Genomic DNA, 22,004 nt, shown 5'->3' on the forward strand with positions numbered 1-22,004 from the left:
TGAGGCCAGCCTGGGCTACAGGAGGCCCTGTCCTTTGTGTGTGTGCACCTGTACATGACCTTTTCTGTGCCAGCGAACCATAGCCTGCTGTGACCTCTCAGTTCCCAGAGTCATTCTCTTTGGTGTGTGCTGTTCTTTATCTCTTTGCTGCTTATGGTGATGCTTTTGCATCTGCATTTCGTAGATCCTTTGTGATTCTGCCCTACTTGGTATTATGACAGCTGCTGCTGGAGCTTAATTTAATTCACTTTTATAGAAAATGTACATACAACATTTATTGTGCTTAAAATGTTATTTTAAAAAGTAGAATTTTAGCTAATCATGGTAGAACACACCTGTTGCCTTGCTTAGTGCTTAGGAGGTGGAAGTGGAAGAATTGCTTTTCTTCTTTCTTTCTTTCTTTCTTTCTTTCTTTCTTTTTTTTTTTTTTAAGTTTTTAGTTTTTGAGACAGGGTTTCCCTGTGTCCCTGGGTGTCCTGGAACTCTGTAGACCAGGCTGGCCTCAAACTGAAAGGTATGTGCCAACACTGACAGGCAGAGGATTGCTTTTTAGCCAGCTTGGCTTTAGGACCCTGTCTCAAAAACAAAGGTAAAACAACTACAACAACAAAAGCCAACCAGATTTAAATTTTTTAGGAATAGCCAGGGAGAAATGGACAAATAGTATTGCTGGGTCTGGAGAGATGGCTCAGCAGTTAAGAGCACTGGGTGCACTGCCAGAGGATAGGTTCAATTCCCAGTACCCACATGGTAGCTACAACCATTTGTAAATTCAGTTCTAGGGAATCTGACACCTTCACACAGACATTCATGCAGACAAAACACCAATGCACATATTAAAGAGTTTATTTGCAGTTGAATAATGTCAGTAAAACAGAACAGGTGCTGGTTTATTGCTTACAATGAGGTAAAACTATATACTTACTTGGGGGGAGGGGGCTTTATTTGATTCTTTAAAAAAATTCTGTAGAATTTTGTTTTTAATTTGAGTGTATTGCCTTCGTGCATGTTTCTTTTTATTGTTTGTTGAGACAGGGTATTACTCTGTAGACCTGGGTGGCCTAGAACTCAATGGATGGCCTCCAAATGTTTTTTTTTTTTTTTTTTTTTTTTTTTTTTTTTTTTTTATTTTATGTACACGGATGTGTGCCTGTGGAGGTCAGAAGAGAACCTCAGATCCCCTGGGACTGGAGTTTCATATGTTTATGAGCCACCATATAGGTGTTGGGAATGGAACTCAGGTCCTCTGTAAGAGCTGCCAGTGTTCTTAAGCCACTGAGCTGTCCCTCTATCCTGTGATTAAGATTTCCTAGCCTTTTTGCTTCTTTATATATTTTTGATGTGTGTGTGTGTGTGTGGCGGGCTAATGTCGTATTTAAGAGGAGGGGAAATTAAAATCAGTATATAGGAGGTGGTTTTGCACTTTTTTTTCCCTCCAGTGACTAGCAATAGTTTATTTACTTCTGGAGAGTATTATGAATTTGTTTTCTAAGACAGGAATGATGGTACATTTCTGTAATCCTAGCCCTCTGCATGCTAGGGGCCAGACTAAAGACCCAAATAAATAAATAAGCGAGCAAGCTGGCTAGCACGAATATGAAGAGATGGTCAACATCTTTAATCGGTGGGAGCTGAAAATCAGAACTGTAGTAAGATACTGCCTTGTTCTTACTGTAGCTTAAGTGCTGTGCGCTGTTAGGAGTGGGAAAAGGGTCAGTTGCCATTAAATCAGTGTTGCTATAGTACCTCAGGAGTAAAGAGAACAACCAAATGATCTAGTGTTCCCTTGTGGACACACTCATAACAAGAATGAAAAGCAAGCACTTTTTTTTTTCTTTTGTTTTTTTCTTTCAAGACAGGGTCTCTATGTAAACCTGGCTGTCCTGGTACTTACTATGTAGACCAAGCTAGCTTCAAACTCTTAAAATCCCCCCTTGAGACCATGCCAGGGTAGAGCAGGTCTTGAAGACATAATTGTTAATCCATGTTTTTAGCAGAATTATTCACAGCAGTCAGGCTGAAGCACCCCAGGTGCTCGTCAGTAGATGGAGGGATAAAAACATGTGGGATGTGCATTTCATAGGGTGGAACCCTGGAAACCCTGACGGGAGCTGTGGTGTGGATGATTTGGGCTCATTGTGCCATTGGAAGTAAAGCAGCCACCAAAAGTCACTCTGATTTCCCTGTGAAAGTGTCTAGAAGAGTCACTAATAGAAACAGGAGTTGCTAGGGCTCTTGGAGGAAAGGAAGAAAAGGATAGTTACTTAACAGATAGGGAAAACTCTGGACCTTGGTTGTACAACTGTGAATGTAGTCAACATAACTTCACGGCACATATACAAATGGTAAGAGAAAGCCAGGTGTAGTGGAGCATGCTTTTAATCCCAGCACTTGGAGGCAGAGACAGGCAGATCTCTGAGTTCAAGGACAGCCTGGTCTATATTGTGAATTCCAGGATAGATAGGGCAAGATAAACTCTGTCTCAAAACTCCCAAAATATGAGAAATAAAATAGAAATGATCAAGATGAGAAATTTTCCTTTGTATTTTATACAACTGAAGTTTTTTGATTTTTCAAGACAGGGTTTCTCTGTGTTCTTGGGTTAAAGGCATGTGTCACCACCGCCCGGCTACAACTAAAAAGTTATTTTTTTTTAAGACTTAATTATTTATTATACATACAGTGTTCTGCCTGTCTGTATGCCTGCAGGCCAGAAGGCACCAGATCTCACTATAGATGGTTGTGAGCCACCATGTGGTTGCTGGGAACTCAGGACCTCTAGAAGAGCAGTTAGTGCTCTTAACCTCTGAGCCATCTCTCTAGCCCCACAACTGAAGTTTTTAAAGACTGGAGAGATGGGTTGGTGCTTAAGACCACTGACTGCTCTTTCCAGGACCTGGTTTAATTCCCAGGGAATCCTACACCTTCTGCCTTCCTGGGGCACCAGGCAAACACATGGCATACAGACATACATTTAAGCAAAACACCTATGCTCATAAAATGAAAATTAGAAAACAGTTATTTAGAAAGCAGAGAAAGCTAGATTCTCAACTTCGTAGCATTACTGACATTCAACTGAAGTTTCAGCCTATGTATGTATTCTTTTTCAAATCAGAAATCTTTTATTCTTGTTCTTTCCCCTTTGCTCCTGTCTCCTCCCTCTTCTCTCTCCTCTCTTTCCTTTCCTCCTTTACTTTTTTTATAATTTATTTTTTGGTTTTTCCAGATGTTTTTCTTTGTAGCTTTGGAGGCTGTCCTGGAACTCACTCTGGAGACCAGGCTGGCCTCGAACTCACAGAGATCTGCTTGCCTCTGCCTCCCAAGTGCTGGGATTAAAGGTATGCACCGCCATTGCCTGGCCTTCCTCCTCCATTTTTGGAATGGAATTTAGACTTAGCCCTGGCTAAGCTGGAACTCTATGCAGACATATCTATAGACACAAGGCTAGTTTGTCTTGGGGGTGTTTTGGGTAGTGTCAAGACTCGTGCCAAGATCTCGTACATACTAGATAAACTCACTCTAGTCCTACTTGTAACCATAAAGACCTAAATTCTACCTAAATCTTTTATCAGTCTTTTTGTTAGTGGTTCTCCTCCCATGTGACATTCAGGCACAATTTATTCCCCGTTTTCTCAGCCTACATATCCTATGAGTTAATGTTTAGATCATTTGGTCTTTGGAACAAGAGAGAAAGCTGGGCATTGTTGGTACACGCCTTTAATCCCAGCATTTGGGAGGCACTGTGTGACCCTGGCTATCTTCAGAGTGAGCTGCCTGCTGAGCTCTGGGATTGAAGTTGAGCACCATCATCTGGTGGTGGTGCATACCTTTAAACCCAGAATTTGGGAGGCAGAGACCTGAGGATCTCTCTGAGGGGGCCAGTCTGGTCTACAGAGTGAGTTCCAGGAGGAGTCAGGGCTACACAGAGAAACTCTGCCTAAAAGAAAACAAAACAAAACAGAGTTAAATACCAGCGTGCCTTGTTTATCTGTTAGTAAATTCTTTTTGAAGCTATGCATACAGTTAGAGACTAGACCCTTGATTGGGGAAAGACCTTCCCTGTCTATATGAAGACGCACATATTTATAAAATATCTGGTGTTTGAGAATTTGTAAACGTGAAGAATACTCTTTAAACTGTAGCCACCCACTGGTTCACTTCTGTAGGGCAACTAACTGACCAAGCATCATGTGACTGCAGTAGTTGCTATTTCTGTAGCATTTTAACTGGTTTTTTATTTTTTTCCCTTAGCTGATTATGGAAGATTCCCACAAGAGTAATACTCCAGAGACTGTGCCTCAGCCTGGCTCAACAGTTCAGGGGACTCATATTTCTCAGATAGCTCATCAGGTAAGTCAAGAATAGAGTACTTACTGAGCTGGTCAGTAGTGTTCACAAATTAACCTGTTGTCTTACTACCAATGTTTAGAAAACCCAGCACAGAGAGACTTTGAATTAATGCTGTTAAGCAGGAAGAAGGAGGGGTAAATGAACCTTTAGAAAGACACCCCCTCTTTTTTTTTTACATTTTTTGGGGGAAAGTGCAAGCTGACCAAAAAACTGACTGTATAGACCAGGCTGGCCTCAAACTCAGAGATCTTCCCTTCTCTCTCTGTGCTAGAATTAAAGGTATGCACTGTTGTGCCCATAAGCCAAAGCTCCTACAGCCAGAAACAAAGCAGAACTTGCCTGGGTAAAACAGAAACCTGACAAACACAGAACATTTACCTGCCTGGCTGGAGACTTACACCTTCAGGGGTCTGTGGTCCTGGGATCTTGCCCCCAGATGTTATGGCCCAGTGGCAAAAATCCCCAAAGACCATGATGGAGACAGACCCATTGAACTGCAAAAGCAAGGTTTATTGTTCATCTAACCATGACATGGACCCTGTGTGGTTAGCTGACATAGCAGCCACCAGAGGAAGTGAAGTTCCCTGTCTACTGCTAGGTTTTAAAGACAAAAGTCACAGGATTACATCAGTAGGTACGGGTTGGTTTCTGATTGGTTGACATTTGGGAACAATTAGGAGAATTGGGGAATTTCTCAAAGTCATATTTTGGCATGAAATACCTGTGTACCAATTATTCTCATTGGCCAGTGCTGAGAGGGAACATTCTGTGGTTTTTATGGCTTTGTTACTTGCAGGTAGGTAGCCTGTTGTACATAGATACCAATAGTTTTCAGAATTGTATCCTGGAGACTACATGGAAGTTTCTGGTCTCCCCTGGATTTTCTTTTGTGGCCAAACTAGGAGGCTGGGGGGCCGGGGGTCTGCAGTTTCTTTGTGTTCAGGTTTGGCCCTAGGCTCTGGGAGGCCAGGGGATCTGGAGTTTTTTTGTGTCATATGCTGAGTCAGAAGCCTACTTGTCTTTTCTGTAGCCCATCATGGCTGCTAAAGCAGGGGGCTGAGTGAGGGTCTGGTACCTTCATGCACGTTATACCTAACATGGCCTGGAATTTTTTTTAAATTTATTTTTATTTTATGTATATTAGTGTTTTGCATGTATGTCTGTGTGAGGGTATCAGATGTGAGGGTATCAGATGTTGGAGTTACAGACAATTGTGAGCTGCCATGTGGGTACTGAGAATTGAACCCAGGTCCTCTGGAAAAGCAATCAGTGCTCTTAACCACTGAGCCATCTCTCCAGCCCGGCCTGGAATTCTTGATCATCCTTTCTAGCCTAGTACCGAGCACTAACGCTATGGTACTGGAATAATAGGCATGTGCCCAGCTTGACCATCCTCACTTCAGCATGTTCATTATGAATATATTGCAATCTTTTTTGTGACAAGCATAATCATTAGAGAATTTAGCTCAATTGTCTAGCATGTGTATTCAGTCTAGAAATGTCAACTTAAGAGTTATGAATAAGAATTTTAATATAAATTAAAATCATGTGGCAACTTCTGGCTTCTCCCTGGGGCATAGGGAGCTGAAAAGAGTCTTGTTCCTACCCAAAACAAGAGTGGGTTTGATAATTTACAGGTTACTGGCTTTTGAGACCCAGAGAAGTTGAAGGTGGGCTGTCATACCGGGAGAGAGGGATATGTCAGCTACCTTTTGGGTTTTGTTGAGACAAGATTTCTCAGTGTAGCTCTGGCTGTCTTGGAACTCACTATGTAGACCAGGCTAGCCTTGAACTTAGAGATCCTCTTGCCTCTGCCTCCCTGATTTCTGGGATTAAAGGTGTGTTGGGCAAGTCAACCACATTTTAAGACAGAGTCTCACATAGCTCAGACTAGCCTCAAATTCACTGTGTAGTGAAGAGTGACCTTGAACTCCAGATCTTTCTGCCTCTGCCTTAGAGGCACCGGCTTGGATTACAGGTGTATGTCATTCCTAGCTACCAGTTACATTTTAAAGTTATTTATTCTTTTATCTTTTATTCTTTTTATCTGGTATGCACATGCCATGACACATACAGCTTGAGATAGATAGCAGGTATAAACAGTAGAGGAATTGCAGAAGAGGGAATTGGATGTTATAATGAATGCTAGAAATACAAATAACATAAATTAGGTTGTATTAGGGCTTATCAGACTTGACATGGTTGAGGAATCAGTGAACTTGAAGATAGACTAATAAAAATCACCCAAGTAGAAAACAGAAAGAAAAGGGAGGAGAAGAGCAGAGCATCTGGAAACTATGTACAACACAGTATCTGTTTAAGTGGTAACACTGTAGATGAGATCACTGAGATGTGAGTCAGTTGGGATGAGATGGATGGATGTGATTAGGATTCCACTTTTCATATGGAGACATCTTTATTTACTGCCAGCCAGCCGAAATGAATGAACTATGTATCAAGTGAAGTATCTTGTGTGTGTTTTTCAAGACAGAGTAGCCCTGGCTGTCCTGCATCTCACTCTAGACCAGGCTGGGAGTAAAGGTGTGAGCCACTACCACCCAGTGGTATTTTGAGTCTTAAAACCAGCTTATATATTGATCAATGGATGTAGTTAGAAGACCCCTTATTTCCCTAGGAGCCTTGACAAGGAATATTTTAATGGATGCAGGGATGAAAACCTAATTTGAATCAAGAAGCATAGGAAGAGAAGAAAAATGAATAGACAAATTATAGAATGAATAGACAGCTCCCTCAAGTTTAAAGTGTGTGTGTGTGTGTCTGTCTGTCTGTCTGTCTGTCTGTCTGTCTGTCTGTCTGTCTGTCTGTATCTGCAGGTGTCTAAGGAGGCCAGAAGACACAGGGTCGGTCCCCTGGAACTGTAGTTATAGGTGATTTTGAGCCCCCGTGTAGAGGCTAGAAACTGAAACTAAATCTCCTGCAAGAGCGGTGAGCTCTTTCAATCTCTGATTTGTTTCTGTTGGTTCCTTGAGACAAGGTTTCCTGACTGTCTGGAACTCACCCTGTAGCTCAGGTCGGCTTCAAACTCACAGAGATCCACTGCCTCTGCCTCCCAAGTGCTGGGATTAAAGTTGTGCACCACTACCACCTGACTGAGAAGTTTTATTTATTTTGTGGTAGGTAAGGCACACTGCCACAGCACATTTATGGAGATCAGATGACAGTTTATGGGAGTTGGTTCTCTTTCTTTCCTGTGGGCCCTGCGGATTGAACCCAGGTCATTAGGCCTGGTGGCATTGCTTTACCTGTGGACCACCTCGTTGCCTTTCTTCGAGTTCTCACAAAGGAGCTAAGAAATGACTCTTGTCTGGGTTATAGAGTCATTTATTCACTCAGCCCCCCTCCTCCTCTTCCCACCTCTTTTCCTTCTTCCCTTTCCCTTCTCCCCTCTTCTTCCCCTCCCCCCACTCTCTTCCCCTCTCCTCCCCCTTTTCAGTGATTTGAACCCAGGCCCTCAGGTGTTGGGCAAGCACTCTATCACTGAGCTACATCTTTAGTCCCAGAAGTTTTGTTTTCATTACTTGCTTGCTTTGGTTTTTTGTTTGTTTTTTGACATAAAAGTATTCCTCTGTTGCCCAGATGGACCTCAAACTGGTGACCCTTCTGTCTCTGCCTGTAAGTACTAAGATAACAGCTAAATATTTTATTTGTGTGTGTGTGGGGGGGGGTCTGTGTGTGAGTCTGAATGTGTGTGCACAGGTGCCAATGGAGGCTGGAAGTGAGAATTGGATCCCTACATCTAGAGTCAGAGGTTGTGAGCCTAACATGGTTCTGTCACCATACTTTCTCTGCCATGAGGTTCTGTATCCCAAGAACTGTAAAGCTAAATAAACCCTTTGTTTGCCCTTAATTGCTTCTTGGTGGGTATTTTGTCACAACAACAAGGCCATTCTCAGCTGCATATTGAATTTGAGGCCAACCTGGCCTATATAAAACCTTGTCTCAGAAAAAAAGATAAAATAAAAGGTATGGCAGGCTTTGGAATAACTGGTTTTTGAGGTGGCATACAACCTCTGCTAGAGCTGTCTTCATGTTCTGTTTTGTTGTTGAGTCTAAGATTCACCATATATCCCTGGCTGGCCCTGGACTCAGATCTGACTGCCTCTGCCTTCCAAGTGCTGGGATTAAAGGCCTGTGCCTGCCCCAAACAAATATTCTTAACCCCTGAGCTATCTCACCAGCCTTCTTCGTTTCCAGTTTTGTTTCTTTGAGTAGGGTCTCTCTTCATAGCCCTGGTTGTTCTGAAACTCATTAAGATGAGGCTGGCCTCTAACTCATGGAGTTGGAGTTTTTGTTTTGTTTTTAGGAAGAACTGGTATTTCTTATTCAGGGATGCTTTTTTTTTCTTCATAATTAAAATTTTTCTTTGTTGATTGTGTGCTTTTAGTCAGGGTCTCACTGTCCTGCAGTCTGGCATACAGGCAGGCTGGCCTTAATCTGCCTCCCAGTGCTAGAAAGGCAAGTACCACCATGTCTGGCTCAGTCATTTTTGTAAGTTAAGGCTTCAGGTTAATGTAAAGTAGTGGGCTTCATTATGGCATTTTCTTACATATGTGTCATTACACTTTATTCTCATTTGTTCTCTTCCCCCAGTGCCCCATGCCATACCTCCCCACCTCTGGCTGGTTCCCTTCTTTCCTCCAGTTAGCCTCCCCTGTAGCTTTCTTATTCCTCTCTATACCCTGCTTAAGATCTCTTCCTGCCCTCTCATGGTCAATTTTCTAAGCCCCCTCCCCCCTACACACACATACACACTCACATTCACTCTTTCTCATTTTTAGTGTGCCCGTGTACTTGTCTGTCTCTTAAATGTAGTCTCTGCATATGAGAGAAAAAAGGTTTATTTTTCTAAGTCTGATATTTTTGCTTAATGTTTGATTGATTTCTAGTTTCATCCATTTGCCTGTAAAGGTCATGCTTTCATTTCCTTTGTGGCTGAATAACATTTTACAGTGTGTATACGTACCATATTTCTTTATTAATTCTCTGCTGGTGTACAGGTGTAGCTGGTTCAGCTTTCTTACTGTCAGCAGTGCGGCACTGAGTGTGGATGTGGTATGCTGACTGAGAGTCCTTCCAGTCTACAGCCAGGAATAGAATGGCTGGGTCATACGGTAGTTTTATTTTTAGTTTTTTGAGAAACCTCCATACTGGCTGCATTCGTTTTTATATCGTGTGTTAGATCTTCTATTTCTGTGAGGAATGTCACTGACTTCCAGATTGCTTTTGGTAGTATAGCATTTGCACATTGTTAGCTCTGCTGATCCATGACAGATGTTCTCTTCATCTTTTAAAGTTTACATTATACTCCTGAGTTAGATTCATTCCTAGGTCTTTTATTTATCATTTGAAGCTATTGTGAAATGAGTTGTTTTTTTCTTCCTTTGAATGTTAGTTACTAGTGTATATAACAGTTACTGATTTTGTGTTAGTTATTGCATTCTACTACTTTGCAGAAAGTGTATCAGATGTAAGAGTTTTCTGGTGGAGTTGTTAAGTAAGGTCTGAGACAGGGTTTCTCTCTGGCTTTGGAGGCTGTCCTGGAACTAGCTCTTGTAGACCAGGCTGGTCTTGAACTCATATCCACCTGCCTCTGCCTTCCGAGTGCTGGGATTAAAGGCATGCGCCACCACTGTCAATTGTTAAGTAAGGTCTTTAAGAATAAGATCAGGCTGGGGAGTTGGCTCAGCCAGTAAAAGTTCTTTGCCATTCAAGCCTGATGATTTGGATTTGATGGGGAAAAGGATAAGCTGCCCTGACTACCATGAGAGCCAGAACCCTGTCAGACTCCCTGGAACTGGAGCTGATGTGGGGTGGGTTGTGAGCTGAACTGAGGCTTCGTCGAGAGCAGCAAGTGCTCTGAACTGCTGAGTGATTTCCCAGCAACGCAGCCTCCTCTTCCTTCTATGACTTCTGCTGCGTTAAGATTTCACTTACTTTGTGTCTTATGTCTGTGTGAGAGTCTGCCATGTACGTACAGGTGCTTTCAGAGATGAGGCAGGCGTGGGACCCATGAGACTGGAGTTGTAGGCAGCTGTGAGCTGCCCAATGTGGGTGCTGGGTAATCATCCCAGGTCCTCTAGAAGATTAGCCAGTGCTCTTAACCTCTGAGCCATCTCTCCAGCCTCCTCTTCATTAATTTTAAAAGATTGTTTTGTTGAATATAATAATCTTGGTTGGCTATTATTTACTTTGAGGGTTTGACATGTATTATTTCATGGTTTATTGAAGTAGATGGAAGTCAGGGGAAGCATTACTTTTTTTTTTAATAATTTAACTTTATTTTATGTGCATTGGTATAAAGGTGCTAGATCCCCTAGAATGGGAGCTACAGTTATAAGCTGCCATGTGGGTTCAATTACCGGGGTCCTTTAGAAGAACATTAGTGCTCTTAACCATGTTCCATCTCTCCAGCACCAGCATTACCTTTTGGTTTTTTTGGGGGGAGGGGAGGGTTCGAGACAGGGTTTCTCTGTGGCTTTGGAGGCTGTCCTGGAACTAGCTCTTGTAGACCAGGCTGGTCTCCAACTCACAGAGATTCACCTGCCTCTGCCTCCCGAGTGCTAGCATTAAAGTCATGCGCCACCACCACCCGGTACATTACCTTTTTTTTAAAAGCCAAAATCCATGCACAATAATAAGACAGAAAGAAGAACCCTGGTGCGTCACCAGCTTCAGGTACAGCTCTCAGATACTGCCTGTGCCACCTCGTTCCCAAAGGGGATAGTGCTAGCTCCACCTTGGTCTACAAAGCAGGTTCCTGGCCAGCCATGCTACATACTGAGACCCTGTCTCAAAAATAAACAATACTAAACATAATACATAAAGAAGACTCAGTGCTAGGGCTTCGACTGAAGTTAGCATCTCCTGTCTTGTGTACCATTTAGATGGGGCATTCGATAGGTGCCCTTTGTATATCAGGAGTCTTCCCGGGTCACATCTAGGTTTGCGGCCTGTGTGCAAGGCAGGTTTCCCGTGCTTAAGATACTGATTTCTATACCTGGGTGCCTGCTGTCTAAGCCAATAGTGTTTCTAGGCACACTGGGGAGTCGGAGAAACAACAGTGTTGATCCTGCTCAGCCCAATCAAATGCCAGTGAGTGAGAAACGTCCTGCTAGGGGGAGGAGTCTGCCCAAGTCAAGGGCTCAGCCTACCTCAGCTTCAGGCTTCTCGGAGCCCCTGGCAGTGAATTCTGGGCAGATAGGTGGCTCCAGAGTTCGGTGGTTACTGGCCTTTGGCTTGTGACTGTAAGCCCCAGGGTTCCTGACTTGAATGTTCCTTGTTTTCAGGCCTCAAAAATAGTAGTTTCTAGACAGTAGGTTCTCTTCCAAGATGGCTCCCAAGCATTGTCCTCTTGAGACATGGTGAGTAACAAAACAATGGACCTTTTTCTCCAGTGCTGACTGGTCACACTGGAAGAGTCAAGTCTCCCAGCTGACTCAAGACTGTTAGCTTGTCCTATGTGTAGAACTGCCCTATTCTTTCCAACTCCGCTTACCTTTTAAATGAGATTCTCTCCCCATAGGGAGCATAGGGGCCCTATGCCACCACCTATTGCCCTCTGTGATGCCCGCTTCTTTGGTTTGTGGCTCTCCTATACTTTTGATTTCTGATGTGACCAATCTGTCATAAGAGGCTGTCAGTTGTTTTGTCCTTTCATTTACTGTGTCACATTGAGGCAGTGTGGTCTAATTTGCCATTTTACCCACAAGTCCTATGGTTGTGAGTGTCATAAGGTGCCTGTGTTATTGTTGTAATACAGTGCAAGGTGGGACTGAAGCAGACCCCATGGCAGGTGACAAGCACACCATCAGGCAGAAATTACATGGGAAGGAAGGAGGGGAGAAAAGAGGACACAGGACAAGCCCTGCCTGCCCCTTCAGAGGAGCAGTGGGAAAGAGTGTGAGTGGGCACTTTGCACCTGTGTGCAGACTATGTAGTGACTTTGCAGCCATAGAACCCTGGGCTGACCAGGCTACTGCCTGAGTGCACCATGCCAGGTGATGGGGGGCAGGCCAACATAATGCCTGAATCCTTACAGTTATTACATTGACAGGTGACAAACCTCTAACCATGTCCCCAGCTTCCTGCTTTTATTCTATTGAGAATCAGTGTCCCATTTCTAATTGTAGCATTGTTTCTCCTTTGTTGCTTTTCCTGTTTGATTGAAAGAGTATTTTACTAGCTGGAACTATTGTAGACCAGATTGACCTTGAATGTTGTCCAAGCTGGCCTTGAATTTCTGGGCCCCTCACCTCAGCTCCTGAGAGCTGAGATTATTGGAATGTACCTCTGAACACCCTGCTACATCTGCTCTTATAATCTTCTTTCTTAGCTATTTGGTTTTAAGTGTGGACTTCTTTTCATTCCATAGGTCTGCAGGCCTTGTAAGTGTATGGCTTGGTGGTGGTGGAGACAGCTCCATGCTGCTGCCCACAGCAGCCTGAGTTCTTCTTTAGAGACTTCTACTAATTAGAACTTGAGTTTTATCTTTACCACAGAAAAAAGTCTCAGGGTGAGCCAATAATAATACAAAGGTGTTTACTAAAAGATTTTTTGTTTGTTTGTTTTTCAGACGGGGTTTCTCTGTGTAGCTTTGGAGCCTGTTCTGGCACTCGCTCTGGAGACCAGGCTGGCCTTGGACTCACAGAGATCCGCCTGCCTCTGCCTCCTGAGTGCTGGGATTAAAGGCCTGTGCCACCAACGCCCGGCTACTAAAAGAATTTTTTAAAAGATTTATTTATTATGTATACTGTGTTCTGCCTGCATGTATGCCTGCAGGCCAGAAGAAGGTACCAGATCTCATTACGGATGTTAGTGAACCACCATGTGGGTGGTAGGAATTGAACTCGGGACCTCTGGAAGAGCAGCCAGTGCTCTTAACCTCTGAGCCATCTCTCCAGCCCCCTAAAAGAGATTTTTTTTTTAAAGATTGATTTTATTTATTTATTTATTATGTATACAGTGTTCTGTCTGCACACATTCCTGCAGGTCAGAAGAGGGCAGCAGATCTCATTACAGGTGGTTGTGAGCCACCATGTAGTTGCTGGGAATCGAACTCAGAACCTCTGGAAGAGCAGTGAGTGCTTTTAACCTCTGAGCCATTTCTCCAGCTCCCCTAAAAGAGATTTTTAAGGGCCAACAAGATGGCTCAGCTAGTAAAGGCATTTGCTGCCAAGCCTGACCTGGGTTAGTTTTAAAAACAATTTTTTTTTTTTTTTTTAGCTGGATGGTGGTCACGAATACCTTAATCCCAGCACTTGGGAGACAGAGCAGGCAGGATCTCTGTGAGTTTGAGACCAGCCTGGTCTATAGAGTGAGTTCCAGGACAACCAGGACTGTTACACAGAGAAACCCTGTCTCAACAAACAAACAAACAAACAAAAAAAAAATTTAAGGCTGGGTGGTAGTGGTGCACACCTTTAGTCCCAACACTAAGGAGGTAAAGGCAAGTGGATCTGTTATTTCCAGGTCAGCCTGGTCTACAGAGTTAGTTACAGGACAACCAGGACTACACAGAGAAACCCTGTCACAGGAGGGGGGAAAAATTCATTAAAATTGTATAATGATATATGGAGTTACATGTATTGTGGGGTTTTCCCTTGGTAAATAGTAGTATGAGTCCTTGTGGCTTTTTCAGACACCCTTACTATAATTTTACTCATCTCTTTCCTTCTGTATTACCTCTTTCCCCTTCCTTAAAAACAAAAAAACTATAAACATAGAGATGAAATGCCCTCCCAGTGATGTCACCCACACACACTGTGTTATCTAGCTCTGGCTAATACCCAAAGAGGAGCCAGTCTTTTTTTTTTTTTTTTTTTTTTTTTTTGACTTTTTTTGATTGTTTTTTTTTTTTTTTTTTCTCTGTGGCTTTGGAGGCTCTCCTGGAACTAGCTCTTGTAGACAGGCTAGTCTCAAAATCACAGAAATCCACCTGCCTCTGTGCTGGGATTAAAGGTATGTGCCACCACCTGGCTTTGAGACTGTTTCTTTATGTAGCTCTGACTGTCCTGGAACTTCCTCTGTAGACCAGGCTGGCCTCGAACTCATAGAAATCCTTCTGCCTTGGGGGCTGGAGAGATGGCTCAGAGGTTAATAGCGCTGGCTGCTATCCTAGAGGTCCTGAGTTCAATTCCCAGCAACCACATGGTGGCTCACAACCATCTGTAATGAGATCTGGGGCTAGATCTGGTGCCATCTTCTGGTGTGCAAGCATACAGGCATACAATCTTAAAAAAAAAAAAAAAAGAAAGAAAGAAAGAAGAAAAGAAATCCTTCTGCCTCTGCTGAAATTAAAGGTGTGCATCACCACCATCCAGCTGAGGAGCCGTCTCAAAGAAGATCTTCCTAAGGCACTAACCTAAGCCCAGGCTTGTACACTTCACATGTAATGGATGTCTCCTGACGTCTTTTAGGTTCTGGCCACAGGTTACACTTGGAGCAGAGACAGATTACAAGATTTACACAATGCCGAGTTCTTTCTTCAGTACACCCATTTTGTTCTTTTCAAATAGCTTGTTCATTCAAAGAACTATGCTGTTCTCAAGAAGAGAACTGAGACTTTATACTCTAGTAGGCCAGGACTTGAGATTGATTGTGAATCTCTTGGGGGTGGGCCTAATGGTTGCTTGCTCCTGGTGAACAAACAGTTAAACACCCTAGCATGGTAAGTTCCGAGTATCTCTACCCAGTCTGGTTGGCATACTACTTTTCTTTGCAGTATTTTGTGGGTATTGCTCCCATCCCTAAATTTTGCTTTGTGTGATTTAATGTCTCCTTGGTAAATCCTTTATAACATCAGTTCTGTTGCTTCAGCATCGATCTTAAAATGTTTGATAGTCTATGTCTAATGCTGTCACTATCTCCTCTGGGTCTGATTCTGGTGTTTATTGTTTCTGCTTTTTCTGATGCTTCATTTCTTACTGGCCATTAAGCTTTAAAAATGACTACTGGGGATTGTTTAGTTCAAGCAAGATAACTGTATTTCTTGAAGCTGTTCACGCTACAGAAATCCTTGGAAAGAGTCTAGAACAAGAGTTATCAGTGAGCTGGGCAAATCCAAGTGTTGTATCTGAAGTCCAAACCTCTCCACCTCCTTTCTTACCAGCTCTTCCCAAGAGAGAGCTCCTCTATGATCTCCCCAGTCTCTTTGCAAGGAATGGCAGGGTACCTCTGATCCAGTATCATTGTCCCAGGAAGCTATCTGGGAAGGAAAGTGTCAGCCTTCTTTTCCTCCTGAGCACATAGTGACTGGCAATGTTGTCAGATTAGTGAAAGCTGCTGTTATCTGAGTCACTAACTAGTTCTTTTTTCCTGTCAGATGCAAATTTACTATGAGATACGAAGGGTGTTGTGAACTCAGAATTCTGAGGATTTGCTATCTTTTTTGAGACCAGACTGGCCACAACATCATTATCTCTCTGTTTCCTGAGGTCTGGGGTCACAGGAATGAGCTGCCATACCAGGCTGGGACTTATTCCTTGAAGATGATATTAAATATGAGACAAGCTTCTCCCAAAGAGCTTGGTCTCCATGGTGGTCAAGGGAAGTTTAGATGGTGCAGAGGGCTGATTCTCCCTTCCAGAGCCTCTTTGAATTATTTTATGTTTAAAAAGTAAAGCCGGGCTGTTAGAATAAATATTTCTGCCAAAAGCTGCCTGAGCCCCACCACCACATGTGTGCTTTATGCCAGCCGCCTGCCCGAGTTAGGCCCAAATGAATACACAGAAACTTTTATTAGGTTCAAAGCTGCTTGGCCAATGACTAGGATTCTTATCCGCTAGCTCAGTCTTAATTATCATAAATCTATATATGATATAAGACTTATCTTATTGGACGCCGTGTTGGCATCCCTCCTGGCCGGTGGATCACATCGTGCCGCTGGAGCAGGAGCGGAGGGAAAAAGAGTGCCCTTCCAGTTTCTCCTTCGCTTAAATATGAGTCTCCTTGCTATGTCACTTCCTGCCTGGATCAGCACTTCTCTACTACATTTCCCAGAATCCTCTTTGACTCCTAGTCCTGCCTAACTTGCCGTTTCATTGGCCAAACAGTATTTTATTTAACAATCGATAAGATAAACATACACAGTACATTCCCCATCAGCCGGGTATTGGTGGCGCACGCACGCCTTTAATCCCAGCACTCAGGAGGCAGAGGCAGGCGGATCTCTGCAAGTTCGAGGCCAGCTTGGTCTCCAGAGCGAGTGCCAGGATAGGCTCCAAAGCTACACAGAAAAACCCTGTCTCAAAAAAACAAAAATAAATAAAATAAAAATGAAGTCAGGTGTCGTAATTCAGTTTTAGGCAAATATTTGATCTTTAGTTTAAGAGTTAAACATATGCCGGGCAGTGGTTGCACACACTTTAATCCTAGCACTCAGGAGGCAGAGGGAGGTGGATCTCTGTGAGTTTGGGGCCAGCCTGGGCTACACAGAGAAACCCTGTCTCTACTTAAAGCTTGTTTTAAAATGTTTAAGAATAGTTAATATTTACTGTGTCCACCATATAAAGTGCCTTACACATATTGGGTCATTTAAAGCTGAGCTGAGACAATGCCGATACTGATACTACAGTTGTCGAAATTGCATGCACTTGTATTAACACCTGTCACCTCCATCTCTTCTCTGTCCTCGTGGCAGCACTTGGCCACTGCCCTGCCTTCAGTAGTTTTCCCAGGGCAGTTCACTCACTTGGCTCCCCTGTTTTCCTCTTCAGTCTCATTTTTTGTTCTCTTCTTATTCTTACTAGTCTATCGATGTTAAAGTACTTTTGCATTAAGTATGATTGCCTGTTTAATTTTAAGGCTTTAAGGACTCCAAAGAGCTTTGCCTTCCAAATTTCAAATATTCACTTCATTTTTAATTATGTGTATTTGTTTGTGAGCACCTGTACATGTGTGCAGGTGCCTGTGGAGGCCAGAGGTATCCATTGCTCCTGAAGCAGCATAGTGTGGCTGCTAGGAATTGAACTCTGGTCCTCTGGAAGAACAATACAAACTCATCATCCCCGAACCAGCTCAATCTCCAGCTTCCATCTAACACAGAGCTTGATCTGTAGGCTTAGAGATTCAGCAGTCTCCTTAGCATGTCTAAATACAGTGCAGGGTGAGATCAGAAGTGTCTTTTTAGTAAAGGTTTACGTATGTATTTTATGTGTATGAGTGCCTTGTCTACATGTTGGGAATTGAACTTCCAACCTCTAGAAGAGCAGCCAGTGTTCTTAACTGCTGAGCCATCTCTCCAGCCCCCAACTAGTATAAGAGATAAGTGTTAATGTTAGTTCTGGGCTACTGTGTTGTATGTTCTTTTTTGGTTTCTTCAGACAGGGTTTCTCTGTCCCAGAACTCACTCTGTAGACCAGGCTGGTTTCCAACTCAAGAGACCCACCTGCCTCTCCCTCCCAAGTGCTGAGATTAGAGGTGGTGTGTTCCACAGTTTTGTTTAATTGTTCTCCCTTCTTCCTTTTAGAGCTTTGAAGTAATGTACAGTGCATTTAGGTGACAGAAGACAGATCATTTCTTTGAAAGTTAAAAGCTATTCTCTCCCAATCTGTATTCTTCAGCATATTAAAATCAGTTCTGATTTTTAGGTGTCATCTTTATCAGAAAGTGAGGAGTCTCAGGACTCATCTGACAGCATAGGCTCCTCACAGAAAGCTCACGGGATCCTGGCCCGGCGTCCATCTTACAGGTTGGTACTTGGTTATCCACTGTGTTCAGATCGTTCTGTGAAAGTCTGCAGAGTCCACATATGGTTAGGCAGGGCTGCAGATGTTAAGAGAGGAAGGCTGGAAGCAGCTTAATCTAAAGAATTGAGACTTAAAATGGTTTGTTGTTGGTTTTGATACAGGGTTTTCTATGTAGATCAGACTGTCCTCGAACTCAGAGATTCCCTTTCCCTCTCTTCTCAAGTGCTAGGATTAAACGCACATGTCTCTGCGTTCTGCTGGTAGTTGTCTAAGCAGGACAGCCAAGTGCAGGATTCGGCTGTTTTGTATGCTTTTTCTTCTGAAATACCGCCACGCTCCACAAACCCCTACATTCTGAATACCTAATTCCTGTATGTGCTTACCAGAAGACTCTACTTACCTTTTCCTGACTGCCCTGAGACAACAAGATCTTTGTTCTGTGGCTCCTTTTGTACTTGTTAGCATGTATATGACTGTATGCCTTTAGCGTCGTTTATGTTCATGGTGTTTGCCTGCGTGTGTCTGTGTGTGGCATGTATATTTGGGAGACTAGAAGAGGGTTTTAGATTCCCTGGAACTGGAGTTACAGGTGTTTGTGAGCTGCCATGTGTGTGCTGGGAACTAAACCTGGGTCTTCTGCTAGAACAGTAACTGCTGAGCCATCTTTCTAGCCCCATAGAATTCCATTTGAAGAGGATGGCCATATTTTTCTGTGATGCCAGGTCTTAGCAGAGTCACCATCCTTTAGTAGATGCCAAGTAATTACTTGCTTGGTGAATGGGGATCTGTAAGTAGTACAACCAACTAACAAGGCCTTTGGAATTGTCTGAATTTCGTATGGATAAGAGTAGGCGCGTATTTGGAGTGAGTGAATTTGTGACAGTACCATGGTAGAATTGACCAAAGCTGGAGGCTGTGTGGTAGGAGGAACCAGGGACAGAGAATGATGAAGCGTGTAAACAGTGTAGTAAGATTTTAGGTGGTGCGTTGAGAAGTATGTATAGTGGTCAGTCCATCTGAAGAATAAATAGGACAGAATTACTAGGTGTAAATCTAGGTAACACTAACTTGATCTTCATAAGAATGAGACAGCAGAAAAGCTCCTTCAGCTAACAGCAGCATAATCCAGGGTAGAGAGGAGGAAGGAGAGCAAGTCTACCTGTTCTAGGCCCTGCAAGAGGAAGAAGTCTATCAAAAAGGTGATCAGGAACTTGTAGTCTCTTGAGGAATTTGGACTCCATTGATCAACAGTTAATGGACAGACACGTTAACTTTGTACAATTTTAAAAGATTTGTTTTTATTATTATTCTTAATTATGTGTATGTGCTCATGAGTACAGTGCCTACAGAGGCTGGAGGAGGTTATCAAATGTCCTGGACCTGGAGTGCTGAAAACCCAACTCAGGTCCTCGGTAAAAGTGCTCTTAACCACTAAGCTATCGCTCCAGCTGCAGTAACTGGCTTTGTTTTTGTTTTGGTTTTTTGAGAGGGTTTCTCTGTATCTCTGGCTGCCCTGGAACTTGCTCTGTAGATCTGCCTGCCTCTGTCTCCTAGTGGTGTGTGTGCTTTTTTTTTTTTTTTTTTTTTTTGATAGGAGTTTATAGTCTTCCCAACATAACCTTGATAACCCTGGAGAGCTCGTGGGAGTGCAGTCTCTGCATTTTGATGCTAGTAGATCTGCTCTTCCCCTGCCTATAGTATTAGAAGTTGAAAAGGCCAAGTTGGTCTTTTTAAGTGAAGGACACTTCAGAATAGAGCCTGTCATGCAGAGGAAGGAAGTGCAGCACAGGTATACAAGGGGCCTTGCACCTAGAGAGAGGAGTGTGCTGTATTTTTCTTCAGTGTAGCTAGCCAGGTGGGTACTGGGAATTGAATGAACCCAGGTCCCCTGGAAGAGCAGTCATTGCTCTTAACCACTGAGCCTTCTTTTCTTCAGGCCCCCTAAGACTTTTTTTGGTTTTTCGAGACAGGGTTTCTCTGTGGCTTTGGAGGCCGTCCTGGAACTAGCTCTTGTAGACCAGGCCGGTCTTGAACTCATAGAGATCCACCTGCCTCTGCCTCCCAAGTGCTGGGATTAAAGGCATGCACCACCAACGCCCGGCCCCCTAAGACTTCTTAACACTATGGTTTGGGACTCTCCTCTGCTATTTTATTTGTTTAGCATTTTGAGACAGGGTCTTACTGTGCATCTCTGGCTGGCCTGGGACTCACAGATTAGCTACCTCCACCTCAGAAGTTAAAGGTGGGCACCACTAAGCTCAGCTCGATAGTTGTAATTTTCTTTTTCTCTTGAGACACAAGGTTCCTCTGTATTGTCCTGGAGGCTGGCCTGGAACTCACTCTGTAGACCAGGCTAGTCTCGAACTCCCGAGTGCTGGGATTAAAGGCACGTGCTACCAACGCCCAACTGATAGTTGTAATTTTTAAAAATTTAACATTTATTGAGCCCTGTACACCCAATTTTATGTATATGCTCGTGCACTCAAAAAGGAAAAGAGAGGCTGGAGAGTGGTGGTGCACTCCTTTAGGCCTAGAACTCAGAAGGCAGGAGGATCTCTGTTACTTCGAGGCCATCCTGGTCTGCAGAATGAATTCCAGAACAGCTGGGGGTACAGGGTTCTCATAAGGAACAATTCTCTCTTCCGACTAGTCCTCTTTCTGAATGAGTAAGGAAGCTACTTGATTTCCTTGCTTGTAACCCACTCACTTGTGTGGTTTTCCAGGAATCCCGGCAGTCATGCTATCCTTGTGTTGAGCTCTTGTTTGCAAGGGAGTAAGTATCTTGGGGTGTCTGGAAAGGTTTCCTTATGATCTCTCCTTTTGGAGTTTTTGCTGGCAGCAGTTTTTTGGGACAAATGTTGGCTTCTCTGTGCTTGTAGGTAGACCTAGGATAAGACTGGCTTGATAGGGTTAAGTCAGACTACCCAGGACCCGGCCCCTTGGTTCCCACTTCTCTCTCCAAGCCAGCTTGTCCTTGCAAGGTCATCTACAGCAAACTGCTTCAGGAACAATGACACACAATTTTTTCCCTGTCATGTTTAAAATTCTGCCTTGTTACGTCTGTGCACACGAGTTATTGCCATGTTGAACTAAGCTGACCTGTCCCAACCTGCAGGACATCATCCTGGGGCAAGAGACACAGAAAGAATGAACACAGGACAGGATTCTGATCAAGTGGCAAACTTTACTTTTCTCAGGCTGGCTTATATAGTCAGGATATGGGGAGGGGCAGAATGGGTTGTTTGTGCACCAGGTGTTGGTATAGGCAGGCTATCAGGAAGTCACAAAGAGGATGTTTAGCAGGGTAAAGAGTTTATGAGTAAGAGGTCCAGGGAGGGTTGCCTAGGTGACTGAGCCTGTGGGTAGAAGACTGGGTCAGGTTGTTTCTTTTCTTGAGCTGAGGTTCTAAGGAGCTGCTATGTAAAGGTTAACTATGTGGCCTGCCAAGCATGGTCTAGGGTCTCATGCCCAGCCCTGAGATTTGGCCCCCAACATATTCCCCCTTCCCTGTATAAAAAGAGGTGGCCAAATTTTTCAGCAGAGGGGGATAGAGGCCTGGCCCCCAGTTGGAGAATCTATGTGGATTTTATAAAGGACATTTTTCTCTGACCTCAGGGACGGGTTCTCGGAGCCATCTGAAAGGCAGGACCGCCCGGATGCCTTTTGTGGGGGTAGGGAAGCTTTAGGACAGCGACCCCATTGCGCACAGGCATATTCCTCAGAAGACGAGGTCTCCTTGCAGTACCATCCAGGTCTGCACCTCTGAAGCTGGCGGTGGGGAAGTGGGTTAGTATTGGGCCAGGACAGGCTGAGTGGCAGAGTCCATTTGTTGCTTGACAAAGGCCACAAGTCGATTAAAGGCCCAAGAGCCCTATTCAAAGGTCCAAGGAGGGAATCGAGGAGGGTGGTTAACCATGGGGAAATAGTGGGAATGGGTAGAAGGAAGCA

The 22,004-nt window shown here is 43.7% G+C and overlaps 1 protein-coding gene across 2 annotated transcripts in view; it reads left to right on the plus strand.

The window, feature by feature from the left end:
* Positions 1-22,004, plus strand: part of Atf1 (activating transcription factor 1) — a 36,896-nt gene that overhangs the window by 3,433 nt on the left and 11,459 nt on the right. Inside the window, exons 2-3 of one of the 2 annotated variants that reach the window (XM_027396572.2) lie at positions 4,252-4,350; positions 17,958-18,058. In XM_027396572.2, coding sequence (XP_027252373.1) covers positions 4,258-4,350; positions 17,958-18,058 — 194 coding nt within the window. In that variant the 5' untranslated portion in view covers positions 4,252-4,257. The remainder of the gene's footprint in view (positions 1-4,251; positions 4,351-17,957; positions 18,059-22,004) is intronic. The other variant, XM_035440871.1, reaches the window with a different exon arrangement.

This window comes from Cricetulus griseus, chromosome 2, assembly GCF_003668045.3.
Source record: "Cricetulus griseus strain 17A/GY chromosome 2, alternate assembly CriGri-PICRH-1.0, whole genome shotgun sequence".
Classification (NCBI taxonomy): domain Eukaryota; kingdom Metazoa; phylum Chordata; class Mammalia; order Rodentia; family Cricetidae; genus Cricetulus; species Cricetulus griseus.